This window comes from Dipodomys spectabilis, unplaced genomic scaffold, assembly GCF_019054845.1.
Source record: "Dipodomys spectabilis isolate Male_0828 unplaced genomic scaffold, ASM1905484v1 ptg000163l, whole genome shotgun sequence".
In the NCBI taxonomy this organism is placed as follows: Eukaryota; Metazoa; Chordata; class Mammalia; order Rodentia; family Heteromyidae; genus Dipodomys; species Dipodomys spectabilis.
Genome location: NW_024870840.1, coordinates 11285123 through 11305116, shown reverse-complemented (window position 1 = coordinate 11305116; position 19994 = coordinate 11285123). Strand labels below are relative to the sequence as shown.

Here is a 19994-nt window from a genome sequence, read left to right as displayed (position 1 = left end):
TTTTCTGGCTGAAATCTGCCTTCAGAGAAGCATTTGTGCATTTCAAGATAATATGAGTCTGGTGATTCTGTTGAATCTGTGAATGAGACCTAAGTTACTTTGTACCAGAGACAGCTCAGAGATTTTAAGTGTGTAAGAATAAAGATAAATTCTTTCACAAAACTGTGTCATATGGTTGTTCTAAAAGGATTATTTTTAAAGGAATTATATGATTTGGTAGGGAAGAATTGTTTTCTGCTGTGAATAAAGTTACAATTCCTAGGGTCTGTCCAATACTCTAATCTTTCAAGGTTTGAAGGGGAAAGGGAAATTTTATTGACATTTTAATTATATTGCCTTAGGCTTATATGATATCTAATAATCTGATTGAGCTAGGCTTGGTATTTTAAAATTTAAATATCCCAAAGAAACACTTCCTTGTATTTTAAAATAGGACTTTTTTTGTTTTTACTAGTAATTTATGGCCTTTTAACTTCTTGGTGGTCATTTTGGTGAGGCATGGCCACGCTCTTTAGTAAGTCAAGTATACCTGTTGATAAAGGCTGTGTCAGAAGTATCATTCTTTAATTTATTTTTTACTTTTGGAAACAGTCTCCACTATCACACATTAGCCACAAATTTAGTACCTTTTGCCTCTATGTCCCAATGGGTGGAATTATTTAAATGTATTACCATCCATTTCATGTAGTACTACCATTATAAAATATATGATATAATAGTAATTATATAATTATTACATACTATATATTATATATAATATAATAAATATAATATAATTATGTATAATAATTAGTCTATGCAGTACTACCATTATATTATATAAATGTACTACCATTACATTCCAGCAGAAATGTAATTTTTTTATTGTGAAAATACTGTACAGAGGGGTTACAATTACATGGGCAAGATAATGAGTACATTTCTTATCAAGTATTGTAGCCTCCTCCTTTGTTTTCCCTTCCCATCCCTTCCCATCCTACCCCTGCCCCCCCCCCCCCGGCACCAAAGTTGTAAAGTTCATTTTCGACATAACGACTTGTACATCTCATTGTTGCAACGAGTCCACCTGTATCCCTATTTAAACGATTTCCCCTTCCCCTCCAAAAATTATACCGACATCAAATACAGTGAAAGCAGGGGTTATACCATGGGGGAGGCACATAAAAAGCAACAAAGAAATAATCTTATAAATGTGTTAGAAACAATCTCATGAAAGAAAAAAAAACATTTGAATACATATCTTAGGGCTCATTTCCCTAACATCACCTTATCTGACCTTTTCTGCTTGACTCAGACATATACTCGATGTTGCAAATAAGGGAAACCATGGGACCTATGTTTCTTTGGGCCTGGCTTACTTCACTTAATATAATTTTTTCCAAGCCTTTCCATTTCCTAACAAATGGGGCAATGTCATTCTTTCTGATGTAGGCATAGAATTCCATTGTGTATATATACCACATTTCCTTGATCCATTCATCTACTGAGGGGCATCTGGGTTGGTTCCATATCTTAGCTATAGTAAATAATGCTGCAATAAACATAGTCGTGCTGGTAGCTTTAGTGTGGTTTTGTTTGCAAACATTTGGGTAAATGCTCAAAAGTGGGATTGTTGGGTCATAGGTGAGCTCTATGAGGAGTCTTTTGAGGAACCTCCATACTGCTTTCCAAAGTGGTTGAACAAGTTTACACTCCCACCAACAATGCAGTAAGGTTCCCTTCTGTCCACATCCCCTCCAGCATCTGTTGTTATTAGAGTTCTTGATTTTAGCCATTCTAACTGGGGTGAGGTGGTATCTCAATGTTGTTTTGATTTGCATTTCTTTTATGGCTAGGGAGGTTGAGCATTTCTTCATGTGTCTATTGGCCATCCTTCTTTCCTCTTCAGAGAAGAGAAATGTAATTTTTGAAACACTCACTACTTTATGAAAAGAAATATTTTCAGTGTTGTATTTTACAGTGAACTCTATTAAATATCATTTTACTAAGTAGATCTTCCTATAATAAATGAGTCGAATAATAAATTTCTGCCTTATTTTCTTCATATATTTGATTGAGAACCAATAAATTATTCTATGGAGTATTTTTAAATATCTTTGAACAAATCTTTCCTTCCTTCCTTCCTTCCTTCCTTCCTTCCTTCCTTGTTTCCTTCCTTCCTTGCTTCCTTCATTGCTTCCTTCCTTCTTTCCTTCCTCCCTCCCTCTCTTTTTTCTTGTTTTCTTTCTCCTTATCCTATTTTTCCCTCTCCCCTCCCCCTTTACCACCCTGGGACAGACTATCACTACATAGCTAGCTCCAACTATGATTCCCCATTGAAGCCTCCCAAATGATGGGATTCTAGGTGTGCGGCATCAGTGAGAAATTTCCCTAAATGCCTTGAACCAAAAATCTCTCTTTAGGTAAGGGACTTTGTGTTGACACATGAAAGTTTTGATAGTTACCCTTGTGCAGAGCTTCAATGTCAGTCAGTTGAGGATGAGATCTTCCCAGATAATTCCTGAGCACTCATAGAGCTCAGAACATGCTGCCTTTTTGATCCTCAGAAATATGCCAGAATTTTTCAAAGACCCATATGGATATCTCAGAACTCAGATTTTACTTTCAAGTTTCTTGTATAGTCACTAATATGCTGAGTGGATATCATATATCATTCCCTTAACAACTGTGATGTTCAATAGCTCTAATGTTAAACAATTGCTTCTGACATCATGAGGACAGATCCCTTACCACACTGAGTTAAATAGACCAGTTTTACAAGTGAGTTTTTTTTTTTTAAAGGATGCTGCTGAACATCAAATAGTTAAAGCCTCTGTGGGTCTGAGACTTTTCAGCGCTTCAAACATTTTGGAATTCCCTTAATAATAAGACTGTTACTTTTTAACAGTTACTGTTGCTTTTATGCTTTTGTAGGAAAGGAGAGTTTTAGAGACAAATATTGCTGCTTTGTTTGTTTAGAGACAAATATTGATGCTGGTAGAACAATGGAAAATAGACACATAGCCACATATCTCTTAATATCTTAAAAATTCCTTCATTTAGCTAATGATTTCTAAAGCTCCTTGCAGATATACAATCAGAAGGGTTAAATAACTAGTTCATTATGAAAGATAGGATTTTTATGTCATCAAAAGGTGAATATCTTTAAGTAGCCTTCTAAATTACATTAATTAAAAAAAGAAAAAATTGTTTTCTAAAACTCTAAAGATGTTCGAATTTATCATATTTACTTATTTTTCTAATATGTGATCCTCTTGGAAAGCAAATATAAGAATTCTAGGAGTTAGTATTAATAGGATTTAATTACAATGTAAAGAAATTATAGGCTCACAGTGTTGAATATGTATTGATAGGCCAAAATAAAGAGTCCTAAGTTCAAGTACCACTTGCTACTTGGAGCACAATGTTTTTGGTCAGCATGGAGACTCATTCTTTTTCCTGTGACTTCCCTCTTCAGACCTTGAAAATAGAAAATGGTAAATGAAAGAATTAGATGATTATCATCAGGATGGTCACTTTATTCCTTGTAATTGAAAAACGTTAATTTTCTCAGTAGGATCAAGCTCAAATAACATTTCTCATTCAGTAGTTGACTTCTGTACATACTTTTAACAAGTGTGAGACTGGAAGTATTTATACAGGCACTAAACCTTATTTATAGGTTAAATAAATAATGGGTTGTATAAAATCATACACAGATTTACTATTTTCAATTTTTTGCAACCCTTTTCTTTTTGGTGATATTGAGTTTTGAACTCAAGGCCCCATACCTGTTTGGTTTGCTTGCTTGGCTGGTGCTCTACCAGTTGAACCATTGACTGCAGTTCTGCCTTTTACTGGTTATTTTGGAAATGGAATCACATGGACTTTTCTGCCTACTCTGGCTTCCAACTGTGATCCTCTAGATTCAGCCTCTTGATTATATAGAATTACAAGCATTTTTCACTCTCTCCTTTTTCTTGTTCTTTCTCCTTATCCCCTTTCAGTCTCCGCTCTCCTCCTCCCCTGTCCCAGACTGTCCCTACATAGCTAACTCCAACTATGATTCCCCATTGAAGCCTTCTAAGTGCTGGGATTCTAGGTATGCTGCATCAGTGAAAAATCTCCCTAAATGCTTTGAATCAAAAGTCTCTCTTTAGGTAAGGGATTTTGTGTTGATGCCCTGATACTTGGTTTGTGTATGTTTTTCTGTGATTAAGTAGAAATTCATTGTTTCTTTTTGGTGATATATCTGTGGATTGGGCAAAGAAAATGAGATTCTTTCCCTTAGCTTTGCTGTTTGCAGAGTGCCATTTATTTGGGTAATTTGGATTCTCTCTGTTCCACTCACTCTTCAAGTTAATTGATTTGTAAATTTGAGAGTAAGAACTAACATATGTCACTCTCTTTTTGGTTTTCTGACCTTCAACAAGTATGTGAGGTAAATTTAGTAATAAAGAACCAGCTCAGGGGACCTGATGCCTATCTACTTAATTCTAGGATTTAATAGTAGGAAGCGTTTATTGTCTTGTGCCTAAGCCAGTATCTGTTTCATCACTAGCTTTACTGATATTTTAATCCTAGTTGCTTGACATTGTTTGATCCACTGGTTGGCAAGCTGAGTTCACTGGACCAAATCTGCCTCATGGCAGGTCAACTATGGCCAAGCCTTTCTATTTACCTGTTGTTGCTGCTTGCAAGCTATAATAGCAGCATTGGAAGTAATACAAACAGAGACTCTTGGGCCTACAGAGCTTAAAATGTTTACTATCTGGCCTGATACAGGAAAGTTTTGCTGACTCCTGAATTTATCTATAATTTGGGAAGAGAATAAGAAAACCATTAATTGTATTCTCTAAATTTCTTTTTTTAAATAGTGATTCTTTTTTTTTTTGAGAATACAGTGCAGAGGAGTTACACTTACATGGGCAAGATAAGGAGTACATTTCTTATCAAGCATTGTTGCCTCCTCTTTGTTTCCCCTTCCCATCCCTTCCCATACTCCCCCCTCCCCCTACCCGATCCTCCCCCACTCCCCACCAAAGTTGTAAAGTTCGTTTTTTGACATAACCACTTGTGCATCTCATTGTTGCAGTGGGTCCACCTCTATCCCTAGTTAAACGATTTGTTTTTTCCCTTCGCCTCCACAAAGTATACCAACATCAAATACAGTGAAAGCATGGGTTATACCGTGGGGGAGGGACATACAAAGCAACAAAGAAATCATCTTATAAATATGTTAGAAACAATTGCATGAAAAGAAAAAAAAACAAAAAAAAAACACTTGAATACTTATCTTGGGGTTCATTCCCCTAACATCAACTTATCTGACCTTTTCTGCTTGATTCAGACATATACTAGTTATTGCAAATAAGGGAAATCATGGGACCTATGTTTCTTTGGGCCTGGCTTACTTCACTTAAACTTCTTTTCTTTTTTTGGGGGGTGGGTGGGGTCCGGTCCTCGGGCTTGAACTCTGGGCCTGGGCGTTGTCCCTCAGTTCTTCAGCTCAAGGCTAGTGCTCTACCACAGTGCCACTTCCGGCTTTTTTCTTTTTGCTTATGTGGTGCTGAGGAATTGAACCCAGGGCTTGCAAGGCAGGCACTCTACCACTGAGCCACCTTCCCAGCCCTGTATTCTCTAAATTTCTAAGTTGACTAGTATTATCATTTAGGATCTGTAAATATTACTTTGAAACATATGCTTTAGTATTCAAAATGATGGAAGCTCCTGGCATAAAAGTGGAATGGAGTCAAAGGTGGAAATTGGAAGACTATTCAAGTGTATATATGTGAGATAATAGTAGTTGGGAATTAGTTTGGTTGATCATGGAAAAGTAATGATGGACTTAGGAGAAATAATGAAGTAAAAAGTTAACCAAAGCAGGTGACTGCTTATTCACAGGAGCAGTTAACATGATAGAACAGGAGAAAGCAAAATGACTGTAAATTTTTGAGTCTAGTAGAACTGGATAAATATCCTAGAAGAGGTATGCAATGTTTTTTGTCCTTTGTAAAAACCTCCAAACTCGCTACAGCCATCACATAGAACCCCTCACTATGATTAGTCCTCATTTTCCTTTTGGTCATTCTCACCAACACTTAACATTTGTCTCCACAACACCTACAACTAGCAAACATTTTGTTTCTTTGAATTTGATGATGCTCTTTATTGCCCTAATATTTATATTGAATATCATCTACTTTTTTTTTTTTAGCAGAGTGACTTAGTTTATCTCTTGGCCACTTGTTCCTAATTGTGAGAATGTTTACTTATGAATGTACAAATATCCAAATATCAGTACATTATTTGTTCAGATTTTATTCATTTTTCTAGTAATTAAGTCTTTGTTTCTCCTCCTGTCAAAAAGAGTATGAGTCATTGACTCCTCATTGCAAACAAAAGAATCACAATTATCTGCATTTCTTTCTGTACTTTTTCCTTTCCTTTTAAAACTATAATTAATGGTTCCTGGGCAATGCAGTCCTTTAGTCTTTTAACCTCAAGGTTTTTCACATTTAACAGTTTTCTTCATTTTTTAAAGTGAACTAATATTAATTCATTATTAGTCCATCATTATTAGTTCCTAATAAAGGAACTTCTTTTTGTTTTGATTTCTTATGAGGATCATCTAAGTCTTTTATTGGCGATTCATACTGAGATAAACTATTTAGTTTTGCTTAGCATTTGACATACCTTTAATTTCATTTATGCTCTTTATTAAGGATTTTTTTTGAATTGCACTATTTTCAATATACGATAGTATCAGAAATAGAAGCCAAAGTTTATCTATTTTTGAACTGGTATCATCTCCTTCAGGTGGCATTTAGACTCATAAACTATTATTTTCCCTTGAAAATAACATATACATATATATTTTAAAAAGATCAAGCTGGGAAAGAGAATGTGATCTCATTCTTCAATGTTGAATTTTTTTATTTCAAAATTTCTAGTAATCTCTTTCAGAAACATTTCATTCACATATGTGACATGTGGAAATATTTTAGTTTTGCACAGATATGAACATGAATTTTCATTCTTTGTTTTAGCTCAACATATTGATACTTGCATACTTACCTCATTTTTAAATAACTTAATTATAATAATGGCCTAATTTATTGATCATATAGGCACCTAGACACTACAGTAAATACTTTATATAGTGCATTTCACTTTAGCTGAAATTTATTTATTTATTTGGTGCCAGTTCTGGAGCTTGAACTCAGGGCCTGGGCATTATCTTTCAGCTTTTTTGCTCAAGGCTAGCACTCTACTATTTGAGCCACAGCTCTATTCCTAGATTCTTTAATGATTAATTGGAGATAACAATCTTAGGGACTTTCCTGTCTGTGCTGGCTTGGAATTGTAATAATCAGATCTCAGCTCCTAAGTAGCTAGGATTATGGGCATGAGCTACCAGTGTCCTTATTATTTCATTTTTAATTACCATCAACATTTTGAAGATTTAAGTTTTTAATTTTGCAGGTGATCAAACTGAGTTTTGGCCAAAGCAACCACTAGGTTTTTGTTTAATTATTTTTTGTTGTTGTTGTTACAAATGTCTGAGATAAATAATACTGAGTAAGGAAGGTTTGTTTTGGCTTATTTCAGTCCATAGTTGGCTAAATCTATTGCTTTGGGCCTTAAAGTAGAAGTGACAGGATATCATAACAGCAGAAACGTGTTGCAGAGGCTGTTTACCTCATAGTGGACAGGAAGCACTGAGAGGAATTCAGGAAAAGGTCAAGGCAGAAAATACTCTTTGAGGACATGTGTACCCCATGACCTATTTTCTCCAGCTAGGACCTACTTCCCAGTTTCTAGCACTTCCAAAATTGTTGGTATCATGTGGTCACTAAGGTTTCAACACTGTGGAGGACTTCATATTCATATTCACACAAAAAATAACAAAAAGGCAGAACTGGATTCTGACTTCCTGACTCATACACTTTAACTGCTATTTTTCAGTATTTCAGTGTCTTTCCCCAACAATGTGTATCAAAATGATCAAGATACTTGGATAATATAGATTTCAAGGCTTATCATTAGAGATTCTGATTTAATTAGAATTTGGAGGAAAGTCATAGGTAGACACTGTTTACAAGAGATTCAAGTGGATTTTATGAAGTCTGAAGTCTCTGAATCTCTGTATTATACTATTTCACCTGTTTATATGAATGGTGTTTATTTAACAGTCATTTAAAGGAAGACCTAGAAAAGTTCTAGTTCTTTAATATAAATATTTTATATCATTAAATACACATTTTGCTTGTATTTATGAGTATAATTGTAAAAAGTATTTTCCTTCCAGTATATCTCCGGGTCTAAGGATATGTGGATTTTTTTTTTTTTGGTCCGGTCGTGGGGCCTGAACTCTGGGCCTGGGTGCTGTCCCTCAGCTCTTCAGCCCCCACTTGAGCCACAGCGCCACTTCTGGCTTTTTTCTTATGTGGTGCTGAGGAATCGAACCCAGGGCCTGGAGCATGCAAGGCAAGTGCTCTACCACTGAGCCACCTTCCCAGCCCCAGATATGTGGATTTTACATTTGATAGCTATTATGCTTTTTTTTTTGGTCAGTTGTGAGGCTTGAACTCAGGTCCTGGGCACTGTCCCTGAACCATTTTGTGCTCAAGGCCAGTTTACTACCATTTGAGCCACAATGCCACTTCCTATGTTTGAGTAGTCAATTGGAGACAAGAGTCTCATGAGGACTTTTATGCTTTGGCTGGCTTTGAATTATAGTCCTCAGATCTCAGCCTCCTGAGTAGCTGGGATTAGAGGTGTGAGCCACCGACACCCAGCTAGCTATTAAACTTTTAAGAATTTTATTTATAATTTTATTTAGGGATCATTCAGGGATTCCTGTTAATTCCTAGTTGGCAATTTCCCCCAAAGAATAAAGATTTCAGAACATATAAATATTGGTCAAACACTTTTCTATTAATTCTTTTTATTTTTCGCACATATATGAATATACATTACATATTTTTCTTCCTGCTCTTTTACTCTACATTATTTTTCTAGGACTAACATACTGAACTACAAGCCTAAATAACAAAAATTTATTGTCTCACAATTCTGATGGCTAAAAATGGAAACTAAATGTTTTTAGGGATGGGTCCTTCTAAGGGTTGTGAGAAATGAGCTGTTGCACGCCTCTCTCTTAGTTGCTTGTTTTATGGCAATATTAGGCATCCCTTGGTTTGAAGTATTCCAGTCTTTTGGTTGTGTGTGTGTGTGTGTGTGTGTGTGTGTGTGTGTGTGTGTGTGTGTGTGTGTGTGTGTGTTTGTGTGTGTGTGTGATGGCCCTGAGGTTTGAATTTAGGGCCTGGGTGCCTAGGTACTGTCCCCAAGCTTCTTTTGCTCAAACTGGAGGTCTGCCACTTGAAGCACAGGTTCATTTCCAGCGTTAATGGTAGTTTACTGGAGTCTCATAGACTTTCCTGCTTTGACTGACTTCGAACTGCAATCCTCAGAGCTCAACACACTGAGTAGCTAGGATTATAGACGTGAGCCACCAGTACCTGGTCATAACTCCAGTTTTTAAATCAACATTTTCCACTCTGTGGAAAAAAAGGCTTGCGAATGCTTTAAAATTAGCAGGTCGAGATTCTACCTGGTAATGCGTTTATTTTCCTCTTTTCTTTGGTTCTGGTGCTGTAGGCCTGGCCATAGTCATTTTTATGGCAATTAAATTGCATGAACACTAGATTTGCTCTCATGAAATCTAGATTAGATCCTGGACCACTTCCATTATACAGATGCTTAATGTTAGACAAATCTCTTCATAATTCCAAGAGTACTCTTCTGAATGGAGATAATAGTGACATTGTCAGGATTGTTGTGTGAGATAAATGACAACCATAAGGGTAAGTTAAATGTTATTCATTTTGTAGAATACAAAATACTTCACAAAGTTGCTGTTCTACAGTGTTGAATCAATGATAGTTTTGAATCACTTCGTTTCCGATCTCATTCAACAACTATTTACTAAGTGGATAACATGGGAAAAAAATGGTCATGGTTCTTGCCTAAATTGTGCTTTAATTCTAGTAAAGGATTCAGGCTATAGAATACTAATTAACTGTTATTTTATGCATTCATTTTTGGCATAATTCAGAATCCTACTGTGAACATGAAACTGTGCTAAATGCTAGATAAAAACCTTAAATGTTAACTCTGTTTATCCTCTTGATTAATAGTTGTATTTAAACTTTTAAACAATAAGCTTGGTTTATTCGAATTTGGTTTTTTGAATGAACTTTCTATCTCATTCATTCATTGAATGAAATCATTCAACAGGGAAGTTTTGAGGCCCTATGAGAGACCTTGCTAAATGTTTAAAAAGAATCCATAGATACTAATAGTCCACAGATACCTATAATCCTAGCTACTCAAGGGGCTGAGATCTGAGGATCACGCCTGTGAGACTCTTATCTCCAATTAACTACCATAAAAAACTGGAAGTGGCACTGTGGCTCAAAATGATAGAGCACTAGCCTTGAACAAAAAAACTCAGGGACAGCGTGTAAGCTCTTAGTTAAGTCCCAATGACCAACATAAATAAATGAATAACTAGGTATTATTAAAGCAAAGGAGTTAATTTTACAGGAAGTAGTGTTTGAACATGAATTAATTGGTGAAGAAACAACACTGGAGACATGAAGTCTAGTTTTGAATTTGTTCCAAAGTTCAGGTGAAATACAATGGTAATCTTGACTAGGGTAGATGCAGGGGGATAGAAAAATGAATGTTTTTGAGATATTATTAAATGGCAAAATATAAGTTTGACGATTGACTGGGAATGGCACTGAGGAAGATGAGAAGTGAAAGGAATACTCCAGGTTGTCTGAGTTATAGGATATATGGAAGTGCTAATTACTGACAAGGAACAAAGGATAGTGATTGGCCTGAGAATTTGACAAAAACATTTAAATATTTTTTAATTCTGAAGGCAATCATACAAAGATGATTGTCTTTGGCAAAGACGAATTTGAAGAAAGACTTACCCTATCAATTTTAGGACCCTGATAACCAAAACTACATAATTCTAATGTATGGAACAAATTAGAAAGTTCAGAAAAAGATTTGGTTACAGATTCAATATAAACACACGGATATACTTATTATTTCAGGAAGGACTATTTAAAAAGAAAGAGATTAATAAGTAAATGAAGATATATATATATATCTATATATATATATCTATATATATGGAATATTCCTTTTGGAGTAAAGCATTAAAATTTCAATGCGATAGAAATAACTGTGTATTTGAGAACTAGCCCTAAATTTATCATGTAGACATGTATTGATACTTCTTAGCACAGAATGCAGTTACATTCTTATAAAACCTTTGTAAGTTGAAAAATTGTAAGTTTAAATGCATTTAATTCACTTAACCTACCATAACTTACTGTATGCTATTGTGTATTGACGGTTTGTCCTTATGATCACATGGCTTACTTTGACTCACTGTAGCTTGCCAGTATCACATACTACATTACCTATGGTTAATCTGGAAAAGGTCAGGCTCAAAATTCAAAGTCCAGATCCTACTGAATAAATATTGCTTCTGTACATCATAAAGTTAAAAGACTTTAAGTCAAGCATCCTTAGGTCAAAGACCTGTAGTATGCCATAAAATTAGTTCATGATACATATTAGAAGTAAATACTGGATTAAAAATATTATATGTAATCTCTTTACATATTTATAATATATAATATTACCATAGGATAGACAAAGATGCAAAAAACACACAGTAGGGGAAATCCAGCCTTTTCAATATGTGATGCTGGGAAAACTGGACATCCACATACTTAAGGATGAAATGAGAACCTTCATCTTGCACTATATACAAAAAAGTAACTCAAGTGAATTAAAACCTGAGATTGTAAAACTTCTAGAAGAAAATAGAGGAAAAGTTGTATGACATTGGTCTAGAGAAAGATTTTATATATACATATATATTCAATTTGTGTTATATATACAGAGAGAAGAAAGAACCAACAGAATAGGAGAATGTATTTATAAATCATACATTACACAAAAAGTTAATATCACACATATATAATTAACTCAAATTCCATTCTGAGAAAACAAAAAAAATGCTAGTAAACCTGGGCAAAACACCTGGATAGGGATTTCTTAAAACAAGATATACAGATGATCAACAGGTATATGACAAAAGATATCACTTATGATATGGGAAATGCAAATCAAAACCACAATGATCCTCACAAATATAGAATAATTACTATATAAAAAAGGTAATAGTGGTAGGAGAATGTGGAGAAAGGAGAATTCTTTTTTGCTGTTTGTGGGAATGTCAGTTGATAAAGCCATAGTGGAAAATTATATGGAGGTTTTTCAAAATTTCAAAATAGAACTAACATATGATTCAGCATTCCCACTACTGGGTATGTATCCAAACAATATGAAACCATTATGTTCAAGAAATGTGCTACATTCACATGTCATTACAACACTATTCACATAGCCAAATTTGGAATCAGTCTATGTGTACAAAAGAAAAGAATGGATAAAAGAGATGTAGCTTACATATCTATGTATATATATATATATATATATATATATATCAATAATGGAATTATTTTTCCATTTCAATCATGATTTCTAAGTTATATTATAAATGTATTTATTTTCTATTATCTTTAAATAGTTGTACAAAGGAATGAGCCACTGATGGAAGGTAAGTCTTATAATGTGAGACTTCCTTATAAAGGTGAGACATCCCTAAGAGAAGAAGATGCAAAATAAAAATAGTAAAACTATGCTTTTGTAACCAATATTACATGTCATCAATGAGGCCCATCAACGAAATATCTAAGAAATATCTCTCAAAGGAGAATATGCAAGATAATTTTCATTTTTTATTGTGAAAATACCGTACAGAGGGGTTACAGTTACCTGCACAAGGTAATGAGTACATTTTTTAACAAGCATTGTTGCCTCCTCCTTTGTTTTTCCCCTATCATCCCTTCCCTCCTACCTCCACAACTACACTGCAAGATAATTTTTAAAGCCCTATATTCCCCTTTTAATTCATCCTTCTTACTTTCCTACCAAGGATAAATGCTGCTTTGAAGTTCATGTTTAAAACTTTCTGGGTTGTTGTTAAACTTTAATTAGTTGTCTAAGTATCAATAAAGAACAATATTTTGGTATTGTGTGCTTTTTCTAACTAAATGTATATAGTACTGACTTTGTTTAATACTGACTTTGTTGGTGCACACTGTATGTATTTACTTATTTATTTATAAATTGGATTTGTCTTTCACATATGAAAGAAAACATGCATCCTTTGTCTCCCTGGGTCTGACTTCCAGAAGTTTACTATAGGCATCCCACAGCTCCCCTGACAATGTGCTTTTAAATGTAACCCAGGGTTTCCATGAATTTTCCTGCACAAAGTCTCTTGGTACAACTAACCAGGTTATTTTACTTATTCTAGTAGTTATGGGACAGAGTCAAGAATAGACACAGATAAGAAATGAATACTTCTATATGAGTAGGAATTCATAGCAAGGGGGAATAATGAGAACTGAGATCATATGCTCTGTAGATTTTGTAGAAATCTTGAGGAAGGAAAGGCAGTGAGGATTCCAGATATTTTTCTGTAATTAAAAAGTACATAATTACCTGCTTGCAATTTGTTCACATTTAGGTTGCATACAGTATTTTAATATTATTAAATGAGAAGCAACAGTGTGTGTAATTTTGCTTCTAAGATGTTTGTTTTACATCTAAGATGCCATTTGAGCCTCTAGTCTAGCTTTGTTTTTGCTGGTTATTTTCGAGATGATGTCTTAAAGATTTTTCTGCTCATACCGGTTTTGGACCAAGATTCTTCAGGTCTTAGTCGTTTTAGTAGCTTGGATGGTAAGTTTGAGTCAGTAGTATCTGCTTCTTCAATTTTCTTTGAATTGCTTGAAAATAAATTATAACATACAGTCTGTTTTCTATAGTCAGCTGTTATGTCATAGAGTAGTTTATGGAGGTGTCTTATTGGGAAAAGCTGAAACCTCTCAAAAATGCTGCAGACTTGCCAGTCTTACTGAGCTGTTTTGGAAATGGATACTTTAGCCCCTTGAAAGACAGGTAGTTCAGGCTGTAAATCCTGGAACTCACTGTTGTAGGCTAGTCTGGATTACAGCTGTGTACAACCATGACTGGTTCCTGAGTCAACATTTTGAGCTCATGAAAGACCTCAAAGCAAAACTATCACAAACTGTTTCCAAATACCTGATCCAAGAAACTGAAATGTTAAGTGCTTATTATTATTTTAAGTGACTAAGTTTCAAATAAATGTTATTTATGAATAGATGATTTAAACAAAGCTCCTTAACTTTAGGTAAAATACATACAAACATAAGGCATGAAAATAAAATAGTTATTCAGATTTTTTAAAAACCATCATCATTCTTTATAAAAACAATAAAATGTCTACCAAATCCATGAGTTGCTCTGACTAATTTAATTTAGGATAAATTAGAGCTAGAATTTCTTTTTTACACAGACGTTTTACAATTCTATTGCTATAATCTTAGTCCCTTCTTTTTCCTTCCTTTTCTTCTTTCCTTCATTTTTTCTTTTCTTCCATGATGAGTTCATTTTGATGTCTTCTGGTGTTATTTCTTAACTAGTTTTTGTATCAGTGAATTTTATTTTAAGATATTATTATTAATGCATATCATCATATTTTTGGAATTGACCGAAATTCTCCCTCCTAGACTTAAAAACACTAGTCCTTTTTCTGCACTTAAGAACTTTGGAATAAATCATCTACAGTGATGACTTCTGTATTTCTCTCCTTTTGTGGGATAGCTCTTTACAGGGAGAGCCTTTCAAATATGTTGGGAAAACTGTTATGTCCCTGTAAGCCTTCTCTGGACAGAACACTGCAGTTCCTTTTATCATTTGACTCTGACATGGTTTTTAAATCATATACCATCCTGATTGCTTTCCCCTGGATGCTTTCTACTTTGTCACCCTTTGTTGTTAAAAATAAATTACTCCCAATTTCCTGCTTTCAATAGAGTAGAGTGAACATAATTGACTCTTTGATGTGTGAGGGTCTGCTTTGCTCTGAAAGCAATTACACTGACCTTGGATTCTACTGTACTGTAAATATCATTATAGCAAAATAGCAGCTTACACTAAATCTTTATCAACTCTTGAATATATCTTGGAAGATTTTTTTTGAAAATATGAGTTTATGTTCTTATTTATTTCTTGTCAGTGAAGTATACTTTATAAGGTAACAGCTACCAAAAAATGGCTAATTTCATCATGCATATAATTTGTCTTTCTTCTCAAGTAGACTGTGAACTCTCTGAGAACAAGAATTATGTATTATCAGGTTTTTAAGATGACTAGTTCTTAGCATCATATATACACATGCACACATGTATATATACACACACTCACATGTATTATATACACATAAACATATATGAATATATATATAACATATATATTTATTTAAAATGTCCAATAAACATCTGATCACCAGTTAGTGCTTCATGCATAAGAAATTAAGATATTATTTAATTAAATGAATTTCCAATTATTAGAATATATTGAAGAATCAGTAACATGAGATTGGATCAAATTGTATTCTAACCTGAAAAAGAATATTAGTAAGCTCATTAATAGTATTCACAAAGAAAAATACTAGTGTTTTGGGTGATAATACTTTAATAGCAAATGAAAGAAAACCCAAATAGAAACAATTTAAAGTGTAAGAATATTAGTGTACAGTTAAGAAGCCTGAAAAGATGGTCCTGGATCTATTTAAGCAGTTCAATGATATAATCAAAGTAACAGACTCTTTATCTTTGGCTTTTGTCATCTTTTCTATTTTAGGCTTAATGCCTTATTGTTACAAACTGATTGCCTTAGCCCTAGATACTAAAACTGTATCCAGTCTGAGGATAGCTTCAGCTCTGAAAATGCCTCCTTACAAGCTTTATCTGTGGGGCAAAATATTTTTGTAAGCTTCCCAGCAAATGGTCAAAATTGAATCATATAACTCTCTAGGAGCCAGGCAAAGGAGCAGAATCTTGGAAATGGCTAGTCATTAACATACAATATAAAGTAGACATGTATATCAAAGGAGGTCAAGGCTTTTACTAGTTTAGTATTAAATTCAAAGAAACAAATGTAAGAACTCTTCTAAAATATCGCTGGTATGACTGGGATTACACAGTGAATTATTTATTCAAACAGATAAATTAGTAGCTCTCAATCTCTTTGAGAAGAATAGATGAACCTGATTATCTCTCCTAGTATTTTTTAAATAAAATCAAACAAGGCTGTGTATTTCTTGCAAAGCTTTTTATTTTTTCTCCGTTTCAGGAGTCCTATCCAAAGAAGAGGAATTACACTATGGAAATTGTACCATCTGGTTCTCTGGACACATTTCCTCCAGAAAATGAGAACTTTCTATGTGATCTCATGGACACAGCTGTTACAAAGAAACCTTGCTCCTTAGAAATCGCAAGGGCACCTTCCCCAAGAACTGGTAATTTCTTATTCACAATTGGGCTAATTCAATATGCATGCTTTTATAAATGAAGATGCATCACAAGTATTTTGATTTCCCTGATTGTCAACATGAAAGTGCCCCCAAAGTAGTCCAACTAATAATTTTTGCATTTTTAAATGAGTACAGGTAAAATCATGGATTTTGGTGAGAAATCTCTCAACTGATAAATGTCCTTCATAAAGACAGTTCTGCCCTGATGAAAACACTTTGAAACTTTTAATCATAAAACTCTTTCTAGGTCAGATACAAAGATTTGAGCCCTTAGGACTTCATAGTTGATTTTATAGCAAGAGTCTTTCTCTACACTTTTTGGCATCCTGGTTACTTCCAAGTTATCAAGTATACTTAACTAGTTAGTTATATTACATATTTTTTGTCTTTTGTGGCATTTTCAAATCCATCATTTTCTTTATTCACATTACAAACTAGCACACAAAGTGAAGCAAAGGAAATTGAAGATCAACAAATGGTGAAGCTTGTGACTGAATGTGGATTTTGATGACTATCTTATTGTCTTTTGTCCACTTCCCAGAAGAAATACAGAATGATTTGTAAAAGAACAAAGGAGGATAGTTACAAATGAATGATCAATGTACTCATTGCTACAAGGAGTTTTAAGAAAAGTTTTTGAAGAGAGGCTGTTTTAGTTTTGAATAGTAAGCTTTGGAAGGGAAGTTTTAAAAACCAGTTTTCTGGAAGCAAGCAATGCTTGTTTAAGGAAATGGGAGTGGAAAACACAAGTTGCTTTTTCAAGATTAGGACAGACAGGATGGTAGCATAGGAGGAAAGTAGATATGAAAAAGACATACTAATTTATTTTAGGATCAGTAAGACTTGTTGAGGTTTAGAGACTAGAAGAATTTTCTGTTAGAGCAAGGTGTTGAAGATCAATGAAAAAACAGAATGGGTATAAGTTAAGACAGATAATATAAGAATTGGTAGGCATTGCTACTACAGAGAGAAGAGCTTATAGAGATATTTTGAAATATTCATTTCTAAATGCATTCAATTTCTGAAGATAAAGTGCATTAGTTTAAGCTGGATGCAGCTGGCTTATGCCTATGAGCCTAGCTACTCAGGAGGCTAAGACCTGAGAATCATGGTTTAGACAAATCTGAGATTGTTATTTCCAACTAACCATCAAAAAGCCAGAAATATACTACATGCCGGTGGCTCACACTTCTAATCCTAGCAACTCAGGAGGCTGAGATATGAGGATCACAGTTCTAACCCAGCCTGGTCAGGAAGACTGTGAGACTGTTATCTCTAATAAAAACTATCAAAAAGCCAGAAGTGGAGCTGTGGCTCAAGTCTACTAAAGCTCAGAGACAGAGACAGTGCCCAGGCCCTAAGTTCAAGCCCCAGAACACTCACAAGAAAAAGTCAGAAGTAGAGGCATGTCTCTAGTGGTAGAGTACCAGCCATGGGCAAAAAAGCCAAGTGAAAGCTTGAGGCCCAGAGTGCTAGCAAAAACTAAAAGGAAACAAAATGCTCTGGTAGAAATGAAGAGCTAGATCTAGAGAAGAACTGAAGTAAAACTCAAAACACAAAACCAAAAACATTGTAGACAATAGGATTTGGAATTTCATAGAGATGAACAAATAAATTTTTCATTGGTATTAAAGCTTGAGTTATGTATGAATCATAAGCTTTCAGAGTTAAAACACAGTATTGAAAATAGCTAAAATGTATTGAACATTTGCTATGTGACAGGTGGCATTGTAAGGTATTATTATTTCCACTTTATGGAAGCTGAGGTACTGAAGCATTCGGTAGCTTTCCAGTGTCACACATTAATAAGGAACGAATCTGAGACTTGAGCTGTGCAATGTGTGTTTTTAAGACCTATATGGCAGTGAATGTTGCACTACGTGAGAGGATGAAGTGAAGTGGTTCTTGTGTTTGTGAACAAACTACTCTCAACAAACATGTAGGTAGGGCTGGAGTTCCACATATGACAGTAACAAAGTCAGAAGACATATGTTGTAAGAAGATAGTATAAGCATCAACTGACCAGCTGTTGGTAACTGCAACCTGAGGCAGTATAATGGGAGCTTAAAAATAGAGAAAAACAGATGTGTGGCAGGGAGAGGGAGAGAGATAGCAGGCACCAAGGAACTCAAGACTTACCAGCTCTTGGACCCCAAGTTCCTGTAAGCCCAGCGTATTTATCAGGTTTAGAACAGGGACGGTTACCACTGGTACATACAGAAAACAAAAATCTATTGCATTATTTCACTCACAGAGATAGTTTTTTGAGAATAATCGGCTCCCTTATTGTTTTGACAGTGAAGACTGCAACTAGGCAAAATCCAAATATGTATTCCACTTTATCCACCTTGCAAGCTCCAGCTCTCAGCACTTCCAGCAGGAAAGGAAGGGAGCAGCATTCCAGCCTCTAACTCTCTAGACAGCTGTCTGTTTTAACCCTCACATGGCCAGTTCTCAGCATTCCAAGTACTGTGGAGGCAGAGTTCCTATCTCTCAAACCTTTTCCAGGTCTCACAGCTTAGCTTCTGAGTTCCCTACACCAGCAGATTATGGATGAAGGCAGCATAATAGTGAGTAATTGAGATGCCATTTTAAAGAATAGTACCGATCCCAAGCTATGGAAAACCAAATTATGGGTTTGGGAAAAACAAGAACGTTTCTATAAGAGAGGTAATGAGGGATACGGTGGACTCAGAGGAACAACTCTGGGAAGGTAAATGGAGGGAAGGTATGTACAAAAATGTAGAAGTTTTAGTTAGGGGACAGAAATAGAGGATATGTCAAGACGATAGAAAAAGAGATGGAAGAGTGGAAGAGCAGTTACTGTTTATTCACCAACTACCCAACGCTAATAAAACTCATGCATGGATCAGCATCATTCTGAATGCTGAGGACAACAGCGGTGAATATGATATGGACCCCAGTTACAAGGCTGATTAGGCCCTCTTGCTAAAAACAAGTAATGCTGAATGAAAATATTTTTTAAGCTTCTTAAAAGAATAAAAAATGAGAAATTATATAAAAATTATATAAATTGAAGCACATCTAAATTTGGAATTTCTTTTTTTTTTAAATCAGCATGTTATAAACAAATAATCAGGCCCAAACATTGATGACTGTGGGATCCCCAGTGCAAGCAGTAAAGCTGGTTTTGTCCTGAGGAATTTGCTGAACCTTCTTTCGTGCTTCAAGCCTTGGTGAATTTAAATATAGGAAAGAAATTTCTCTGCCTGCCCAGTATGGGGACTCTATTGTGAACTCTTTTCCCCAAAGGTTACACCCCCAGATTAATCAGAAGAGTAGCATAAGCACTTCAAAGAAAGATGGTTTGTTGTTAAAATTACAAGTGAGAAGACTCCTAAGGAGTTATTACTACAAAATTGGCCTTGTATAAATATGTCCCCAAAGCTCATATGCCCAAAGGGTCCCCAAAATGTCAATCTATGAATTT

At 34.8% G+C, this 19994-nt stretch overlaps 1 protein-coding gene across 6 annotated transcripts in view; it reads left to right on the top strand.

Moving 5' to 3' along the window:
* Positions 1-19994, top strand: part of Anks1b (ankyrin repeat and sterile alpha motif domain containing 1B) — a 946206-nt gene that overhangs the window by 279518 nt on the left and 646694 nt on the right. For all 6 annotated transcript variants that reach the window (XM_042693313.1, XM_042693310.1, XM_042693314.1 and 3 more), the window contains one exon: positions 16363-16528. In XM_042693313.1, the coding sequence (XP_042549247.1) occupies positions 16363-16528 (166 nt within the window). The remainder of the gene's footprint in view (positions 1-16362; positions 16529-19994) is intronic.